Source organism: Oncorhynchus mykiss, chromosome 8 (assembly GCF_057628025.1).
Source record: "Oncorhynchus mykiss isolate SJ-2025 chromosome 8, ASM5762802v1, whole genome shotgun sequence".
Classification (NCBI taxonomy): domain Eukaryota; kingdom Metazoa; phylum Chordata; class Actinopteri; order Salmoniformes; family Salmonidae; genus Oncorhynchus; species Oncorhynchus mykiss.
In genome coordinates this window covers 67484829-67501795 of record NC_143029.1, presented here as the reverse complement: position 1 = coordinate 67501795, position 16967 = coordinate 67484829, and the positions used below count along the sequence as shown (strand labels likewise).

The 16967-nt window shown below is 42.4% G+C and overlaps 1 protein-coding gene across 4 annotated transcripts; it reads right to left on the bottom strand.

Annotated features, from left to right (window-relative positions):
* Window positions 1-223: 223 nt before the first annotated feature.
* Window positions 224-16786, bottom strand: LOC110530367 (E3 ubiquitin-protein ligase MARCHF6). Of its 4 annotated transcripts, none has more exons than XM_021613353.3 (26): window positions 16465-16786; window positions 15615-15714; window positions 13875-13948; window positions 10400-10543; window positions 10225-10297; window positions 9914-10085; window positions 8706-8883; window positions 8314-8375; window positions 8176-8208; window positions 8013-8064; window positions 7858-7916; window positions 7281-7361; window positions 7097-7165; window positions 6792-6866; window positions 6563-6697; window positions 6321-6440; window positions 6102-6202; window positions 5751-5888; window positions 5335-5533; window positions 3971-4040; window positions 3649-3848; window positions 3112-3246; window positions 2827-2916; window positions 2543-2690; window positions 2285-2420; window positions 224-1802 (listed from the first exon to the last, which is right to left on the bottom strand). In XM_021613353.3, the coding sequence occupies exons 1-26, from the start codon at window positions 16481-16483 to the stop codon at window positions 1712-1714; spliced, it is 2754 nt and encodes a 917-aa protein (XP_021469028.3). In that variant the 5' UTR covers window positions 16484-16786; the 3' UTR covers window positions 224-1711. The 4 variants fall into 4 exon arrangements, with proteins under 4 accessions (XP_021469028.3, XP_021469030.3, XP_021469029.3 ...); XM_021613355.3 differs by having other exon boundaries at window positions 3667-3848; window positions 16465-16764; XM_021613354.3 differs by having other exon boundaries at window positions 8706-8880; window positions 16465-16756.
* Window positions 16787-16967: the final 181 nt, after the last annotated feature.

Genomic DNA, 16967 nt, shown 5'->3' with positions numbered 1-16967 from the left:
ACTGTAGGGATTTGTTATATAACCAATGTCTCCCCATCAACCACACATGCTATAGGGAGAGGTGATTGAGCAAGGCTTACTTTCATGATACAACACAAGAGGATGTATTTTATGCTATTCACGTCCATTGCGTTTTTCTATTCAATTCCCGGACTGTGATCTCTCCAGAGTCCAATTTAACTGAAACTTGTGAATATGACAAACAGGTCAAGGTGACATTCTGTGAGGAAAGAAAGCAGCCATTTATTAAGATGACCAATACACACTTAACCACTCAGAAAAACAACACGAAGCACACAAAAGACCTACACAATTAAACACTATACGCACATATAAAAATAGGGAATTTGCAGAAGAAAAAAAAATTGGTCCGGATAACAGGCTAACGACAGTACCCAGTTTTGTAAAGTTAAGATACTATATGGTCACATAGAATCTCAGCATTTAATACCCTCTAAAACAGTCAGAAATCCAGTCTTAAACCTGCAACTGACACAGCCAATTTTACACATTGAAAAGAAGAAAATAGGTTTTGTTGCCATGGTAAACAATCCATAACCATAGAAATGCTTTATTTACAAACATTGTACCAATCTCATTAACACAAAAAAAGAAGTGTCAAACCTGATCCAAAACTCCTGTCAAGCAAATCATATTTCATTGTATTGTAGTGTCATTACCACCACATTGAAATACTGACTTGATTTCACTAAAAAGGTTAATGAATGACTGCCACTATGTTAAAGCTTAAGTGCAACAGACTGATATTCATGCATATGTAACAACCTATGTTACTCTGTACAACAGGCGTAGCAAGAAATGTAGAGCAGAAATTACACAGATGTCATGAGCACAGTTACAATCTTGTAACTAACTAAAAAGCAGACTGCCTTTCAGGGTTCTCTCAAATGAAACCAAATATTGGAGCTACATGATACAAATAGCTGGCTAGCTGGGATTTCATTAATAACTCCAGCCTGAGACAGGAGACCATCAAGCCAGTATAAAGCTATTCAGGGAAGCCTGAAACACTCAACAGCTCCTCTGTGGCCAGTCAGTCAGACAGTGAACCGAAATGCATGAATCTGTATTACCTGGCTTTGAACCCTGCTGCAGAAAGAGTAAATCACCCATTCCAATAGGAACTTGTCTTTCTTGCAACCGCTCACCCACACACTGTAATACTAAACCCCTTAAAAGGAAAATCCAAACTAATAAATAAAAACTACAAAAACTGATCCCAAAGTTCTTCTGCCTTGTCTCACGCTCATCACTCCTCTAAAGCGGAGCCTCCGTCATGTGTTCCAATGGGATTACCCCATAGAGCTGTACAGAGGCCTCTCAGGACTCTGCCTCCTCCTGGCCAAATAATGTAGTAGTCCATCCAGGCCTAACAACAGGAATGCATCTAGACCTAACAACAGGAAAATAATAACCTGACATCTAGATTTAATTAACAAAATACATGTATTTTTTTTCAAGATGTACAAAGATGAAACATTCTTTTTTGAATCCATGTTGGTTGGTTTTCAAGGTAATTTAGCCTTTTAATCTATTTAGTAATACGTACTCCTTTCTCCAGCTGTGCTTGAGAGCAAGGAGTGAAATAAGGCATGGTGAGAGGCGAGTGCTTGAGTCATGAATGTGAAGAAACATCAAAAGGGAGGCGGTGGAGGAGAGAGGCTACACAGCTAGAGGCTGTTCTCAGATCCTACTCCTGGGAAGAGCTGCTGTGTGTGGCTGTACTGCTTCTGCCTGCCGCCTTGCGTTCATAGTTCACCAGTCTCTGTCCAACCAGGTACCTGGGAAAGAAAAAGACAGTTTCAGAGAGAAATACCATGCCATGAAAGGATACTGGCTACAAAAGTGTAAAAATGCCAACAAGTACATCCTCAGAGGCTTGGAGACTTTATGATTTTACTGGCAACTATGGTGGTCCATTGTAATTTAATTAATTTAAATTTGTAATTTTTATTTTTCTACCTTTATTTAACTAGTCAAGTCAGTTAAGAACAAATTCTTATTTTCAATGACGGCCTAGGAACAGTGGGTTAACTGCCTTGTTCAGGGGCAGAACGACAGATTTGTACCTTGTCAGCTCGGGGATTTGAACTTGCAACCTTACGGTTAATAGTCCAACGCTCTAACCACTAGGCTACCCTGCCACCCCATGGAGACTTTGTGATGACAGTCAGACATCCGGAAGACATTTTGTCAGGTCAGCATTGGCAATAAGTAGAAGTCATAAGTGTGGTTGTGCTGAGCTTAATGTCATGGTGCTCACTTGTCATTCTTAATGTGTTCGTAAAGGCGCTTAAATTGACGGATTTGGAAGGAGAGGATTCCCAGCAGCATGACGACCATGAGCAGGAACGGGTAGATTCTCCTCTGCACCAAATTCTGCATCTCCATGGTAACTCCTGCAGAGAGAGCAATCAGAGGATCGATCATCCCTTTAACTGGCTCACTTATAACAGCGCTCTCTCTCTCTCACACACCTGAAATCACGAATTCCACTTTCATCAACTGATATTTGCCGTACCTGGGGAATACTGAGCTATGATGGGGACGATGCCAGCAGAGATGACATAGGGCACACAGAGAGACACCAGCAGCACACAGATAACCGGAGCAGCCAGCTTACGGATGATGAAATGGAGATCAATGTTGCGAATTCCATTAGCGTACACCTACAAGAGAAAACACAAGGAAGTCAAAATGATGCCAACACGTATTCAACATGAATCTGAGCTATATCATGAATGGCATCTTCAGAGTAATTAAGGTGATAATAATCATAGTAAAATGCAATCTTGTGGGACTGACCTGCTCGATCACTGTTTTCAGCCACCACTGGGGACCCATCAGAGTAATGGCGGCAATGATTTTGGCATGGAGCACTCCGAGAGCCCAGTCCTGAAACACAGCACAAAACAGTAGTGTTGGCTGTAGTTGCCTCTTGTTCTGTTATCCAATTGAGGCAATCTAACGACAGCATCATACATGTTTTAGGTGCAGTTTAAAATATTAAGAGTCCCATTTTCATCTAATGTACTACAATCCCATAACGGTATATGGACACTGGTGTTAGATGAGTGGTCCTTACAGTACCTGCCAGGGGTAGAAGAGTGGTGTCTGGTCCAGCGGCACCCTGAGAGGGGCTACTATGACCATCTCAAACAGCAAGCCCAGCAGGAGAGGGATGGCGCCAGCCAGCAACACAGCTACGACCACGGTCTTCAGGATCTACAGTGCAGTACAAGGCAACACAGAGGGCTAGAAACACAGGCCTCTCCTACACACCTAGTGGGTGTCATTTTACTGAGCCATCTTGAATTTGTATTCTGGTTCAGCCTATGAGGAGGACATTCATCACCCAGAGCCATGCACTCACAAAGGAGGTGAGCCCTTGCAAACTAACATAAAGCACAGTGTAATAGAAACAGCATAAACATACAGTACTTAAATCTCTCTATGGGTCTTTACATGTCAATATATCGGTTTTAAACCATCTTCCCACACTAGATTTTGTTGTATAAAAAATCACATAATTCTCCTTCTAATTCAGTACGTGGGGAAAAACAAAAATAGTTATGAAGACCAATTCACTCATGACAGATGTGGGCGGTGGGTGTTGCTTGTCATTACCGTGTTGCAGAGCATTACCATGAGGGTCCACTCCTGGACCTTGAGTAGAATGGCCCTCCTGCCCTGGGGCATCCAGGACAGCAGCACGGTGATGACCCTGATAGACAGCCAGCACACGTATAGGCCGCACGCTGCCGTGTACAGCTCGTGGATCTTAGCACTGCCCGTCCAGAAGGACATCAGGTACCGGCCGGTGAATACTGTAGCAGGGGGCGGAGGGGTTGAGACAGGGAGACAGTAGGTGAAAGAGGAAGACAGTGGAGTGGATAGTGTAATTCAGTGAGTGACTGAGTGGGTTGTGTGGACTATACAGAAAACTCACCTGGCAACGTAAGGCACGCCAGACTGGCCACCAGCAGTGTCACACACATGAACACGATCAGGAGCACAATCTAGAAAAACAAGAGTACACTACATTATCATGCTCTGAGAAAGAAGACAACGATGGCTTAGAGGAAACAAGTGAAGAGTCTACTGCTGCAGGAGAGAGTGATCGTCATCAGACCACTTGACTTTTTCCACAGTTACGTTAGTCTTATTCTAAAATGGACCCCCCCCCCCTGTCAATCTACACACTACCCTATCATGACAAAGCCAAGACATTTATATAAGTACTCAGATCCTTCACTCAGTACTTTGTTTAAGAGCCTTTGCGAGCAATCACACCCTCAAGTTTTCTTGGGTATGACGCTTCAAGCTTGACACCTGTATTGGAGAGTTTCTCCCAATCTTCTCTGCAGATCCTCTCAAGCTCTGTAAGCTTGGGTGGGGAGCGTTGCTGCGCAGCTATGTTCAAGTGTCTCCAGAGATGTTCGATCGAGTTCAAGTCCGGGCTCTGGCTGGGCCCATCAAGGACATTCAGAGACTTGTCCCGAAGCCACTCCTGAGTTGTCTTGGCTGTGTGCTTAGGGTCATTGTCCTGTTGGAAGGTGAACCTTTGCCCCCAGTCTGAGGTCCTGAGTGCTCTGAAGCAGGTTTTCATCAAGAATATCTTTGTACATCTTTCTCTCGATCCTGACTAGTCTCCCAGTCCCTGCCGCTGAAAAACATCCCCACAGCATGATGCCACCACCATGCTTCACAGTAGGGATAGTGCCAGGTTTCCTTCAGATGTGACGCTTGGCATTTAGGACAAAGAGTTCAATCATGGTTTCCTCAGACCAGAAGGAGAATCTTGTTTCTCATAGTCAGAGTCCTTTAGGTGCCTTTTGGCAAACTCCAAGTAGGCCGTCATGTGCCTTTTACTGAGCCGACTGTGCCGACACAATCCTGTTTTGGAGCTCTATGGAAAATCCCTTCGACCTCTTGGCTTGGTTTGTATTCTGACATGCACTGTCAACTTCGGGACCTTATACAGACAGGTGTGTGCCTTTCCAAATCATGTCCAATCAATTGAATATACCACAGGTGGACTTGCAAGTTGTAGAAACAGCTCAATGATGATCAATGGAAACAGGATGCCCCTGAGCTCAATTTCGAGTCTCATAGCAAAGGTTCTGAATACTTATGTAAACTACTTGCAAACATTTCTAAAAACCTGTTTTCGCTTTGTCATTTGGGGTATTGTGTTTAGATTGATGAGGGAAAATCAATTTTAGAATAAGGCAGTAATGTAACAAAGAGGGGTCTGAATACATTCCAAATGCGCTGTATGATAAAAAGGTGAGAGTGATAGTCATGTCTCACCCTAAAGGTGAACTTCATGGGCCGGTGGTAGGGCTGGACACCCACAGGGCCTCCCTGCTGGAGGATAGCCTGGTGGGCAGCGTGCAGTCCCTCAGGGATGGCGTTGTTGTTATTCCTCCTCTGCTGGTTGTTATTGGCCTGCTGGTCTGCATCATCGTCATTCTCCTCCTGGTCACCCAACAGGTACGAGTGGAGGTCTCTGTGGCAATGACAGCACTGTTAACATGAGGCTTTCTGAGATGAGACAAAGGATGTGTGTCAGTCTATAACACCTAAATTCAGGGTCTTTACCTTGGTTTTATGGGAGAACAATGAGAGCCTGCATTAACAATATCACAGTAGAATAATGATTTCCAATGTAAATGATAAACCGCACACACACAGTCTACAGTGTGTTGTTTGTGTGTGACACTCACAGCAGGTATCCGGCGGTGACGGTCCAGGCTCTGACCAGGTCTTTGAGCCACTGGCGTGTGTGACCCTGTTCCAGCAGCGCAGGCAGAACCACCTGCAGCAGCAGCAGCTCTAGAGACAGCTCACTGACTGGAGCATCACTGGGAGATGGAGACCGTCAACACATCATCCAATCAACATTACCATCACTCACAACAGTACATTAGAGGGGTATGTTAGTTACTGAAGAGGCTTTTTTTTTATTACTAAAGAGGCATGCAAAATGCAAAATGGGAGTCTTGGGCCATAACAGCTTTATTACATTACTATGAGCCAGGATCTTAAGTCAAGTCATTCTAGGCCCCTAGACGTACCTGTACAGCATAACATTGTATGGGAGGAAGGCTGGGAGGATGAGTTTGATTGTCCTTATGGGAAGCCACAACATTAGCAAAACTATGGAGCCAAACACCACCTGTGGAGAAAGACAGGAGAAACCCAGTGTTACTGGTTCTGTACATGTCCTGTCCAGACACCCACATATGGCATTTAACATTAAACAAGAAAAAAAATGAGTTGCGACTGCGACTCACCACCGATAAAATGAATCTTCTGAGATGTCTGTATATTGGCAGGTGAATCATTTCTTGAACAGGATTAAAATCAGGATCGTTCAGGTTTCTGAGAAACCATAAAACACCGGGTCTCAGCACCTAGATCGAAAATTTGAAACAGATCAGCCATGGGGAGAGATATATATTTATATAGAATAATTCTACAGCAGAAATATCATGGCAAATGACAGCTATGAAGGTATGAGAGAATACCGTCTCACCTCTCGCAGTAAGAGGATGAACGAGGCAAAGTAGAAGACGTAGACCATCCCTACAAGCCAGTGGAGAAACATGGTGGTGCCGGGAGCAGAGTCAAAACTCAGCTCCCTGTCCTTCAGAGAGGCATCAAACATCTCCTGCAACACAGAAAACAACTTGGTTTCTAAGTGATTTATCAATTATTATTTCGAAAGTAGGAATCATTGAAGCAGAAGAACATAGTTGGCTTACCAGTGAGCAGATGTCGAGCCACCAGCCACAGATGAGAGGGAATACACCGATCTCCACGACTACCAGCAGGGATACCTAGTTAATCATAATATCAATAGTTATAATAACTGGTATTTATTTTGTGGCAATAGAAGGCAGATTGGAATGTAATCCCGATTGCTATGTAACAGTTCAGAACATATGGACGACAAACACGATATTCTATATGTATATAGTTCTGAGTCCATAAGAAACAAAAAAGCCATATACCAGTCCAGCTTTGCATTCCCAATCATGGGAGAAATCATTAGCATCGTTTTAGATACCTTGACAACAATGTAGCACACTCCTAAAAGGTGTCTGGATCTTTGAAATCTCACCAGCGCTGCCAATCCCTGGTATTTTTGTTAAGGAAGACACACGAATACATACTGTACAACACAGGTAGTACATGTCTATTACAGACTGAAACTGGGCTAGAACACTTGTGTGAAAGACACCAGAGGATACATGGCACAGTATTAATAGCATGGCCAGGAGGATGTAGCCCACGATGGTGGTGATGAGGCCTTCAAAATGGGAAGCCCGCACCTGCAACAGGAAATTACAAATCAAATCAAATTTATTTATATAGCCCTTCGTACATCAGCTGATATCTCAAAGTGCTGTACAGAAACCCAGCCTAAAACCCCAAACAGCAAGCAATGCAGGTGTAGAAGCACGGTGGCTAGGAAAAACTCCCTAGAAAGGCCAAAACCTAGGAAGAAACCAGGCTATGAGGGGTGGCCAGTCCTCTTCTGGATGTGCCGGGTGGAGATTATAACAGAACATGGTCAAGATGTTAAAATGTTCATAAATGACCAGCATGGTCGAATAATAATAAGGCAGAACAGTTGAAACTGGAGCAGCAGCACAGTCAGGTGGACAATCAAAATAATCAGATTTTCTTCATTCTGCGCTCCATGGAATGAGTCATTCAGATTCCAAAACAAACTTCACAAAATCAATTCATATAGATTTAAAATAAAATCTATATGGTTACACGTGTGAGAGAAAATCTAAACCTTTAATTTAAGCTGATACTTACATTTCTCTCAAAGCCAAGTCCCACAACTGTGAAATGACCAATATGATACGGGCAGAAAGCTGAAAATAATTAACAATTTAAGTCAGGTGTTTGAATATTTATATTGTTTATTCATCAATTGCACATTCTCTTAATATTAGTTTAATGATACATACCGAACACCAGAATGAAGAGTGTGTTTAGTGAGACCACCCAGAAGACATGCTCCTAAAAAAGGAAGAACACAAACTGAAGGCTTTCTCAAAAGGGTGTGCTATTTCATCAAACATGGGAAAACTTCAAATGCTATTTTTCCCCCTCCAAAAATGAGCTACTTACCAGGAAAACCAAGGAGCCATCAAGACCGAGCATCTGTGATTTAAAAAAATAAAATAATAATTCACTCTAATTTTCAAAGACACAATGACCAATGGGTATAACACAAATAGGCCTGAGGGAATTCTAAGCCAGACTCACTCTCTCCCATGTTAGCTCCTCTGCTGCCCGATCCCATTCCAGGGCATTCCAATTCATGTCATCTACAAAGACAAAAGCATCACTTCACTCACTGACACCAACGGTGGAACATACTTTGACAAACAAACAGATATCGCCAACAGATAAAAGTCTGTGAAAAATGATCAAATATAGAGAATATGATGTTGAATACTGTTAAATGCAAATGCAACATCCTTAATAAGCCTTTGAATAAGGCTGTATTAGCTTAGCATCTTGGACCTTTATAGCACAAGTGTCAGTCTGTTTGTGCTATTAAACCAATTCCTAGTCACTGACAATGAGCAATGGTGTTGGCAAAAGCACAACATAACTGTGACCAGGCTAGAACCTTTCCATGCTGAGGTTTGTACCTTGTGCTCCATTGTTGGCATCCGCTACATCCTCAGCCCCAGCCTCGTCCTCCAGCTCCATATCCTCTGCCGGGTCCATCTGGATGTCGGGGACCTCAGCCGCTGGACCATTGTCCGCCGGGAGCTCAGCTGCAGCAGGCTGGTTTTCAGCTGCCCCCTGCCCAGGGGCAGGGGCCTGCTGATAGGGAAAGGACATTGGACATGAAGGTGGGGGCAGGTAGCTCCAAAACATTAGAATAGGTGGTTAAGAAAAAGTGTATTGAGTGCTTCAAAACACTCAACTTATGAAGTTGCACTAAATTAATGCTACGATTATTATATCATTATGTTAACTTCTTATGGCTGGGGGGCAGTATTGAGTAGCTTGGATGAATAAGGTACCCAGAGTAAACTACCTGCTACTCAGGCACAGAAGCTAAGATACGCATATTATTAGTAGATTTGGATAGAAAATACTCTGAAGTTTCTAAAACTGTTTGAATGATGTCTTTGAGTATAACAGAACTCATATGGCAGGCAAAAACCTGTCTTTGCCTATCCAATATACAGTGGAAATTTGGTCTGATTGCACTTCCTAAGGCTTCCACTAGATGTCAACAGTCTTTAGAACCTTGTTTCAGGCTTTTACTGTGAAGGGGGAGAGAATAAGAGCTGTTTGACTAAGGGGTCTGGCACAATGCCATGAGCTCAGTCTCGCGTGCACCTGTGAGAGGTAGCTACGTTCCTTTTCCTTTCTAAAGACAAAGAAATTGTCCAGTTGGAATATTATTGAAGATTTATGATAAAAACATCCTAAAGATTGATTCTATAGATCGTTTGACATGTTTCCATGAACTGTAATGGAACTGTCGTCTGAACTTAAGTGCCTGCCCCTTGTGAATTTGGATTTGTGAACTAAACGCGCAAACAAAAAGGAGGTATTTGGACATAAATGGACTTTATCGGGATCGAACAAAAAACATTTAATGTGGAACAGATTCCTGGGAGTGCATTCTGATGAAGATAAAAGGTAAGTGAATATGCTATTTCTGCTATTTCTGATGTCTGTTGACTCCACAACATAGCTTGTTTTGGTCTCCGAGCGATGTACTCAGATTATTGCATGGTGTGCTTTTTCCGTAAAGCTTTTTTTAAATCTGACACAGCGGTTGCATTAAGGAGAAGTATATCTTTAAAAAGAGTCACTTGACAGTGGGATTTTTGGCTACCTCATTAGGTTGTGGAGCTGGTGCATGTTGAGGCTGCTGCTGATTCTGCTCCAGCCACTGGGGGGCGCCACCGTGAACAATCTGCTCCCGCAGCCACACCAGACTGATGAAGGCGCAGAGTGTACACGTCACCACGAAACAACCCTGCAAGCAGTCCGCCAGCAAGTTCTCCCTGTGGATGAAGGGACATGACAATTGTCTAACGATGAGTCCGAATGTTATCTGCTAAATGACAAAACAACATTTGTTCATGTTTTTACAGAGTAAAGTTTTGTACAGGTCTGGGAGAAGAAGAAAAAGGAAAAACTTACGTAGAAAGCATATCTAATGGCAGGGTGAGGAGTGAGCTCACAGAGCCGGTAAACAGACACTTGTAGATGCGACCTGCAGGAATAAGACAGTCGGGCAACAGTTACAAAGGGCTAACAATGGATAACCTACTGAACAACATGTACCACCAGTCTGTTTTAGGACGTTTGTACTTACATGCTGTGAGAGGAACCACTCCCAGCCAAGCAAAAGCCACTAGTGTGTAGTGAAACCAGTATCTAATAGCTGTGCCTACACTCGTCAGCAACCCCGCAAATATGTCCTGGACAGGCAGCCGGGAAGGCATGTCTGGAGAATAGACTGGAAAAGAACAGAGGAAAGAAAGGATCAAATAGGCTACTTCATTTTCACATCCTCAAATGCCAACACTCCTTTACTGGTCCATTCTGAACTAACAAAAGCTTGCATTGGATCAGATTAGAGGTTATCCTGAGATTTGTCAGCTGTTGCCTGGTCAGAAAACGTACCATTTTCTATTGGTATCATGACAGACTGTCTAAAGGACAAGGATAAACAATCTAATCATCTGAGAAAACCATGCAAAAAATATTTCAAAAAACAAGATATTAATAATCTCAAAACACAAGTCGTATGCTAATCTCTTGCTAAATCACTCACTATGTGAATGAAGATGGCAGACAGACTCCAGTAAGAGCAGGCTGCTGCATGCACATTAGCTTGAGCCACACTTCCAGAGAAATGGATTAGTTTAAACAGGGCTGTGTGTCTGTCCCCTAGACCTTTACTGTATGATAACGACCCTGGGCAGCTCACAGCTTGCCTGGCTACCCAGACTCATTGTTTCCACCACAACGACACGCCTGCAAACATTTCTTCGCCACAATGAGTCTGGATTTGACTCCCTCCCAAAGCCAGAACACACATGGGTAAAGTTTTGAAAATTCTTTGTCTTTGATACTCTGATTGGTTAGACGATCCAATTGCTGACAACTTTGTTTTGTACAACGCACAACCACAAACGACTTCAATGATAGCAGATTCAGACTAGAGAACGACCGATAATCATCCGAGCCGATATATCGGACCGATATAAGCTGCTGCTATGCTAGCAACCACACCGTCTGAGCCATGAGCACGGCACAATGCTGAGGAAAATCTATCTGAAAAAAATAATCAGCAGAAAGCTAGCTCATTCTCCAACAGAAAGGTGCAGTATTGAGAAATGGATAAATTGACAGTGACCAAAATCAAACTCCTGTTGCAAATATTAGTTTAGTGAATTTACTAATAATAAGGGATTGTGTCAACGTGCCTGGCCATGCATGCAATAAGCAAGCTAGCTAAGCAGATAGCTATGCGACATGTTAGCAAAGGTTACGATAACTAACCCTTTTATCTGTGGTGTTAGCTAGATAAACATGGTGCTAAGATATCAGATAGGCGGTAATAACCAACATAGTTAGCTAACATTAGCTATTTACTGGTGTCCTGATCTGACCAGCCGAAATCGTATCCATAAATTGACAGTTGATAGTCGGATTAGATGATTGTCATAAAAGGGATAGAATGAAGTGTTTTAAAATACCTACAGTGCCTTGCGAAAGTATTCGGCCCCCTTGAACTTTGCGACCTTTTGCCACATTTCAGGCTTCAAACATAAAGATATAAAACTGTATTTTTTTGTGAAGAATCAACAACAAGTGGGACACAATCATGAAGTGGAACGACATTTATTGGATATTTCAAACTTTTTTAACAAATCAAAAACTGAAAAATTGGGCGTGCAAAATTATTCAGCCCCCTTAAGTTAATACTTTGTAGCGCCACCTTTTGCTGCGATTACAGCTGTAAGTCGCTTGGGGTATGTCTCTATTAGTTTTGCACATCGAGAGACTGAAATTTTTTCCCATTCCTCCTTGCAAAACAGCTCGAGCTCAGTGAGGTTGGATGGAGAGCATTTGTGAACAGCAGTTTTCAGTTCTTTCCACAGATTCTCGATTGGATTCAGGTCTGGACTTTGACTTGGCCATTCTAACACCTGGATATGTTTATTTTTGAACCATTCCATTGTAGATTTTGCTTTATGTTTTGGATCATTGTCTTGTTGGAAGACAAATCTCCGTCCCAGTCTCAGGTCTTTTGCAGACTCCATCAGGTTTTCTTCCAGAATGGTCCTGTATTTGGCTCCATCCATCTTCCCATCAATTTTAACCATCTTCCCTGTCCCTGCTGAAGAAAAGCAGGCCCAAACCATGATGCTGCCACCACCATGTTTGACAGTGGGGATGGTGTGTTTAGGGTGATGAGCTGTGTTGCTTTTACGCCAAACATAACATTTTTCATTGTTGCATTGTTAAAAAAGTTTGAAATATCCAATAAATGTCGTTCCACTTCATGATTGTGTCCCACTTGTTGTTGATTCTTCACAAAAAAATACAGTTTTATATCTTTATGTTTGAAGCCTGAAATGTGGCAAAAGGTCGCAAAGTTCAAGGGGGCCGAAATACTTTCGCAAGGCACTGTAAATAAAAGATTGGCAATAAGGTTAGCTACTTAAGAATCTTTCTGCATGTTTATGGACATTTTGAAACTATAGGCCAATTTGAGTCAAAAAGAACGTGCCTTGACATTTCACATTTTTTTCCTACCCTTGCTTTCCGTGTTTGATATGACATTTGCTAACAAGCCTTAAATGTGCAACTAGCCATTGAGTTAGTTCTCATAGTAGCAGAAAACAGAACCAAGTGATATGAGGGATGGAGAGAGAGGAGATTTGAAAGGGAGCGGAGCTACACCCTCGCTCTATCCAATCGTAGCAGTAGGATCAAGTTACAACCCGGCCATTTCTTGTTAAGATAGCTGAACTAGCCAATTGAGTTGTTTTTAATTTCATCCTGACAGCTGAAAAAAATATATGTTTTCCCTTTCACTGAAAAAAATAATAATGCTAGTTTCATAAGCTTCCGTGGTCACAAATCATGATGTTACGTTGGATCCATTTCCATTGAAAATATGTTATTTTATATTCTCAAACTAACAGCAGTGCCAATATTATGTCCTTCCATACAGGCTTGACATGCTGGAGGAAATGTTGCTGATCAGTAGGCTAATATAGGTCCCAAATGGAAGGCAAACAGATTATGGTGCTACAGATGACAGACCACTGATCAGCCAAAACCAGCTCAATACATGCACACACTCCTAATGCATATGCATTCACCTGTATTGTGAGAGGGACCATGACATCTTAATTTATCCAGTTCATCAAGAGAGTTACCATTGAATTACAAGTATTACCATTATGTTGTTATGTAGATACTTTTGGTAAAAACAAAGTAATATGTATTGTTTAATTTAAAAATTGATACATGAATGCATACATGACTGTCTCCGGGACATTTTGTCATCAACATTCTCTAATCTAATGATTTTGAATATCGGCCATCCGCCTTCTTGACCCCCAAAAATTGGAATCGGCCCCAAAAAGAAATCTGCATCGGTAGTTCTCTAATTCTGAAGTATGTAACAATTGATAGAGCAGCGGAATAACTCAGCGAGAGTCTTCAGACAAGCTCGCAGCATCACTCTAACGAGAAGTAAATGCTGAATTGAATAGTATGTTAAAACAGAAGGCACATAGACAGACAGAGAAAGAAATTGAATGACTTACTTGGTGTAAAAGCAAATCTGTGTTTGCATAACTCGCAGTATTCTTTTCTGCTGTGTTTTAACCATTGTACCAAGCTGTGAAAACACATAGACGGATTATACAAGTGCAGTGTCACATGTGCAGCAATGCAAAAGATAAATTGACCATGCCTAAGGTCAGTACATCTAGCACGGGGAGAGATATAAACTCAGCAAAAAAAGAAACGTCCCTTTTTCAAAGATAATTTGTAAAAATCCAAATAACTTCACAGATATGCATCGTAAAGGGTTTAAACACAGTTTCCCATGCTTGTTCAATGAACCATAAACAATTAATGAACATGCACCTGTGGAACGGTCATTAAGACAAGAACAGCTTACAGACGGTAGGCAATTATGGTCACAGTTATGAAAACTTAGGACACTAAGGAGGCCTTTCTACTGACTCTGAAAAACACCAAAAAAAAGATGCCCAGGGTCCCTACTCATCTGTTTGAACATGCCTTAGGCGTGCTGCAAGGAGGCATGAGGACTGCAGATGTGGCCAGGGCAATAAATTGCAATGTCCGTAGTGTGAGACGCCTAAGACGGAGCTACAGGGAGACAAATCGGACAGCTGATTGCCCTCGCAGTGGCAGACCACGTGTAACAACACCTGCACAGGATCGGTACATCCGAACATCACACCTGCGGGACAGGTACAGGTACAGGATGGCAACAACAACTGCCCGAGTCACACCAGGAACGCACAATCCCTCCATCAGTGCTCAGATTATCCACAAAAGGATGAGAGAGGTTGGACTGAGGGCTTGTAGGCCTGTTGTAAGGCAGGTCCTCACAAGACATCACCGGCAACAAAGTCACCTATGGGCACAAACCCACCGTTGCTGGACCAGACAGGACTGGCAAAAAGTGATCTTCACTGACGAGTCACGGTTTTGTCTTACTAGGGGTGATGGTCGGATTTGCGTTTATCGTCAAAGGAATGAGCGTTACACCGAGGCCTGTACTCTGGAGCGGGATCGATTTGGAGGTGGAGGGTCCGTCATCGACAGCATCATCGGACTGAGCTTGTTGTCATTACAGGCCATCTCAATGCTGTGCGTTACAGGGAAGACATCATCCTTCCTCATGTGGTACCCTTCCTGCAGGCTCATCCTGACATGACCCTCCAGCATGACAATGTCACCAGCCATACTGCTCATTCTGTGAGTGATTTCCTGCAAGACAGGAATGTCAGTGTTCTGCCATGGCCAGTGAAGAGCCCGGATCTCAATCACATTGAGCACGTCTGCCTGTTGTATCGGAGGGTGAGTGCTAGGGCCTTTCCCCCCAGAAATGTCTGGAAACTTGTAGGTGCCTTAGTGGAAGAGTGGGGTAACATCTCACAGCAAGAACGGGCAAATCTGGTGCAGTCCATGAGGAGATGCACTGCAGTACATAATGCAGCTGGTGGCCACACCAGATGCTGTTACTTTTGATATTTTTGATCATGATCAGTTTATGTCTCAGTTGTTGAATCTTGGTATGTTCATACAAATATTTACACATTTTTAAGTTTGCTGAAAATAACAGAGTGAGAGGACATTTCTCTTTTTGCTGAGTTTAGTATCAGAGTGCATCTCTGGCTAAGTATTACTTTTCCTTAGTAATACTTGGCTCGATCCCAATCTTGAATGCATCATGCTCTGGCTAGAACACAGTCTGTCTCTAAAGAAATGCCACTGGCCCTGTGTTTGAGTATACCGCTAACACCACATACCATTCTTGGTGGATGAATTTTATACTTCCTGTGCAAACACACGGGTGATATAGTGGCTTGTCCGGGGTTCCTTCAGACCGGCAGACCCGGCATATATCCCCTGCAGAAAACAAGGACACGAATTAGACAAAATCACAGAGAACAGGGTTCTACCAACAAAGGAAAAGGCCTGATGCTGATTCTGTATGCAGAAAATCAGACAGGCTTTGTTATGAGAAACCGTAATGTGCAACTTGCATGATAACAACCTTGCAGATATTTCAGTGATCTCAATACTCTTTATGTAAGGGCTTTCATTTGTAAATAGTCTGGGGGTTGTGATTAACATTACATTCAGCAATGAATCGTGCACATGCTTTACTTGTCACTGACACCAATCAAGTGAGTGACAGTACTAATGAAATGGGTGGGTGGCACATACTGGGAGGGTTTGCAAACAAACATAAAAATGTTATCATGTTGCTATTATGTTAGTTCGCTAGTTACCGATGTTGATTGTATCATCAAGCACTACGCCACTATTGTATTGAATTGACATTTAACAACAAAGTGTAGCAGTGCAGTTAGCGCACCACTAATGTTAACTAGCAGTCACGAATGTTGGTTAGCTATATCTCGGACCTAGTGGTGAGTGAGTGAATGTAGCTTAAGTTAGTTAGCTTACTAGCATAGCTAACTGACGATTACGTTAGCTACTACACGCAGGTAGCAGAATCGACAGAAAGAAACAGTTATTGTTAAATTTCCACAAAACAGATTCCTTGAGGGCCAAACAAATGTGTCACAACAGGAAGTTAACCAATACTGTAACGTAAATGTAACGATATGGGTTGACGAGCTTGCTAGCTACCTTCCTCGGCGGTGTCCATCTTGAATACTGACGCACACTGTCCTCTTTACAGTCAGCACAACACGAAACACCGTCTGACTAGTTGGTGGAATGCCCAGCTGCCAGCGAAATAAAATAAACATAACATCTCAGAATGATTCGAACACCAACGATCCCCGGAATACAATGTAACCTGTCTATTTGATTCCCCGTTGTGACACAATGAAGCTATTTATTGGGCACACTTCATCATGGCACTACTACTGCTAGAAGGCTAGACTAGCTCCGCTAAAAACAGAAGTGCACAGCAACTATTAGTATGCTTACGGTATTGAAATACGCCAAAAGAGTATACTTTTATTCCAAAAATAAACATTCAACAAATACGTTTTAGGACAGTTTTAGTTCATATTAAGTCAAATTAAATAAATTGTGTTGGTAGTGACGAATGCACGAAGGGGAATTTGCATAGATTTTTATCACAATTATTTTTTTATATTTTAAATACAGGTACATCCAGTGGT

Bases quoted from the DNA above. Each gene is read 5' to 3' on its own strand.
- LOC110530367 (XM_021613353.3), bottom strand. The intron at 10,544-13,874 runs GTAAGTCATTCA...GTTCTTTTCCAG, and splicing joins CAGATTTGCTTTTACACCAA to TCTATTCTCCAGACATGCCT. The intron at 6,441-6,562 runs GTGAGACGGTAT...TTTTCGATCTAG, and splicing joins TCATCCTCTTACTGCGAGAG to GTGCTGAGACCCGGTGTTTT.